General features: G+C 69.7%; 1 protein-coding gene across 1 annotated transcript in view; it reads left to right on the forward strand.

Moving 5' to 3' along the window:
• The window catches only part of MNEG_12111 (hypothetical protein), a gene marked incomplete at both ends in the record, with an annotated part of 1,938 nt that extends 669 nt beyond the window's left edge, over positions 1–1,269 (forward strand). The window contains 4 exons of the mRNA XM_014039419.1: positions 182–253; positions 569–682; positions 918–1,052; positions 1,231–1,269. Of these exons, the coding sequence (XP_013894873.1) occupies positions 182–253; positions 569–682; positions 918–1,052; positions 1,231–1,269 (360 nt within the window). The remainder of the gene's footprint in view (positions 1–181; positions 254–568; positions 683–917; positions 1,053–1,230) is intronic.
• Between the last annotated feature and the right edge of the window lie 238 nt (positions 1,270–1,507).

The following is a 1,507-nucleotide window of genomic DNA, read 5'->3' on the forward strand; positions in this document are numbered from 1 at the left end:
GGACTGCGCAGCTGCAGCAAGCGCCGCCCGGCCCCTCCGGCGCCCTCCGCACAGCGCGCCCGCAGGGCCCTTGGCTCGCCGGCCGCCCCTTCTACTGCAACACCAGCTGGATGCGCGCCGCACCACGTCGCGCCGCGCTGAGGGCCCCGTCGTCCCCGCACTCCTGCCTGCCGGCCCGCAGGTCCAGAAGCGTCGGATCTACGACATCACCAACGTGCTGGAGGGCGTCGGCCTCATAGAGAAGAAGTCCAAGGTGCGCGCGCCGCGCATACCGCATGCGCGTGGTGCGCGTCTTGCGTAAGAACGCCGCGCCCCTCGCACGAGCCCGGTCTCTTGGTCCTTGCGCGAGCCGCTGGCCTCGGCGGTTGTGGACGGAAGCCGTACCCGCTGGAGGGCCTCGTCACGTGGCATGCGGGACACGCATGCTAGGCTGCTCTCTCTCTCACACACACACACACACACACACACACACACACACGCACACACAGACATATGCACACATCCAAGCAAATACACACCCAGTGCACTCACACACACCCTCTGTCCCCCGCCCTCCCGCCCCCCTCAGAACAACATCTTGTGGAAGCCCATGGTGATGGAGCCCGCGGTGCTGCCTGGGCCCGACGCGGACGCGCAGCAGGAGATGCTCGACGCGCTGAACCAGCAGACGGCCATGCTCAGGGTGCGCGGCGCGCCCAGCACCCGCAGCACGCCCAGCACGCGCCCCTCCGCTTTGCATGGGGGCTTGCCCGGGCGCGCCTTTCGTCACGAGCTCCGGCCCCGATCCCCACTCCCCGAAATGGCGCCGCCGTGCGCGGGCATACGCCCCCCGGCGCAGCCGCAAGCACCAAGAGCCCCAGGTGACAGATATCCCTTCGCGTGTGGCTTCACCCTGCGCGCGTTGCGGGCGCCCGCAGGACCAGGAGGGCGCGCTCGATGCCCAGATCGCGTCTGTGATGGACGCGCTGCGCGGCATGACTGAGCACCCCGCCAACAAGCCGTACCTGTTTGTGACGGACGAGGACATCACGGGGCTGCCCTGCTTCGCGCACGTGGGTGGCGCCGCTGGGGGCGGGGGAGGGGGCGGGGCAGGGGGCCGTGCAGCGACCGTCTGGTGGACGGCCTGGGTGCAGGAAGGGATTCCAGCCGAACCGCCAGGGGTTCCTGAGGACTCGGCGAGCGTGGCCCGCGGCGGCACGCCACGCGATACAAGTGCATCGTGGCGCTCAGGGCCTGACCATGTCGCTTATTGGTCTCAATTGCTGTTGAGTTTTTCCCCAGGGGTTCCGCGGTGTTGCGTTGCGCACCCCCGCAGGACACCATATTTGCGGTCAAGGCGCCCAAGGGCACGACCCTCGAGATGCCCGACCCCGCGGAGGGCTCCGCCGTGGGGGACGCGCGCCACTACAGGATCGTCCTGCGCAGCAGCCGCGAGAGCGTGGAGGTCTTCCTCGTGCAGCACGCCAACAGCGGCATAGGCCAGCACCCCGGCGGCGCGGGCGCGGCG

Source organism: Monoraphidium neglectum (assembly GCF_000611645.1).
Source record: "Monoraphidium neglectum strain SAG 48.87 unplaced genomic scaffold scaffold03069, whole genome shotgun sequence".
Taxonomy (NCBI): Eukaryota; Viridiplantae; Chlorophyta; class Chlorophyceae; order Sphaeropleales; family Selenastraceae; genus Monoraphidium; species Monoraphidium neglectum.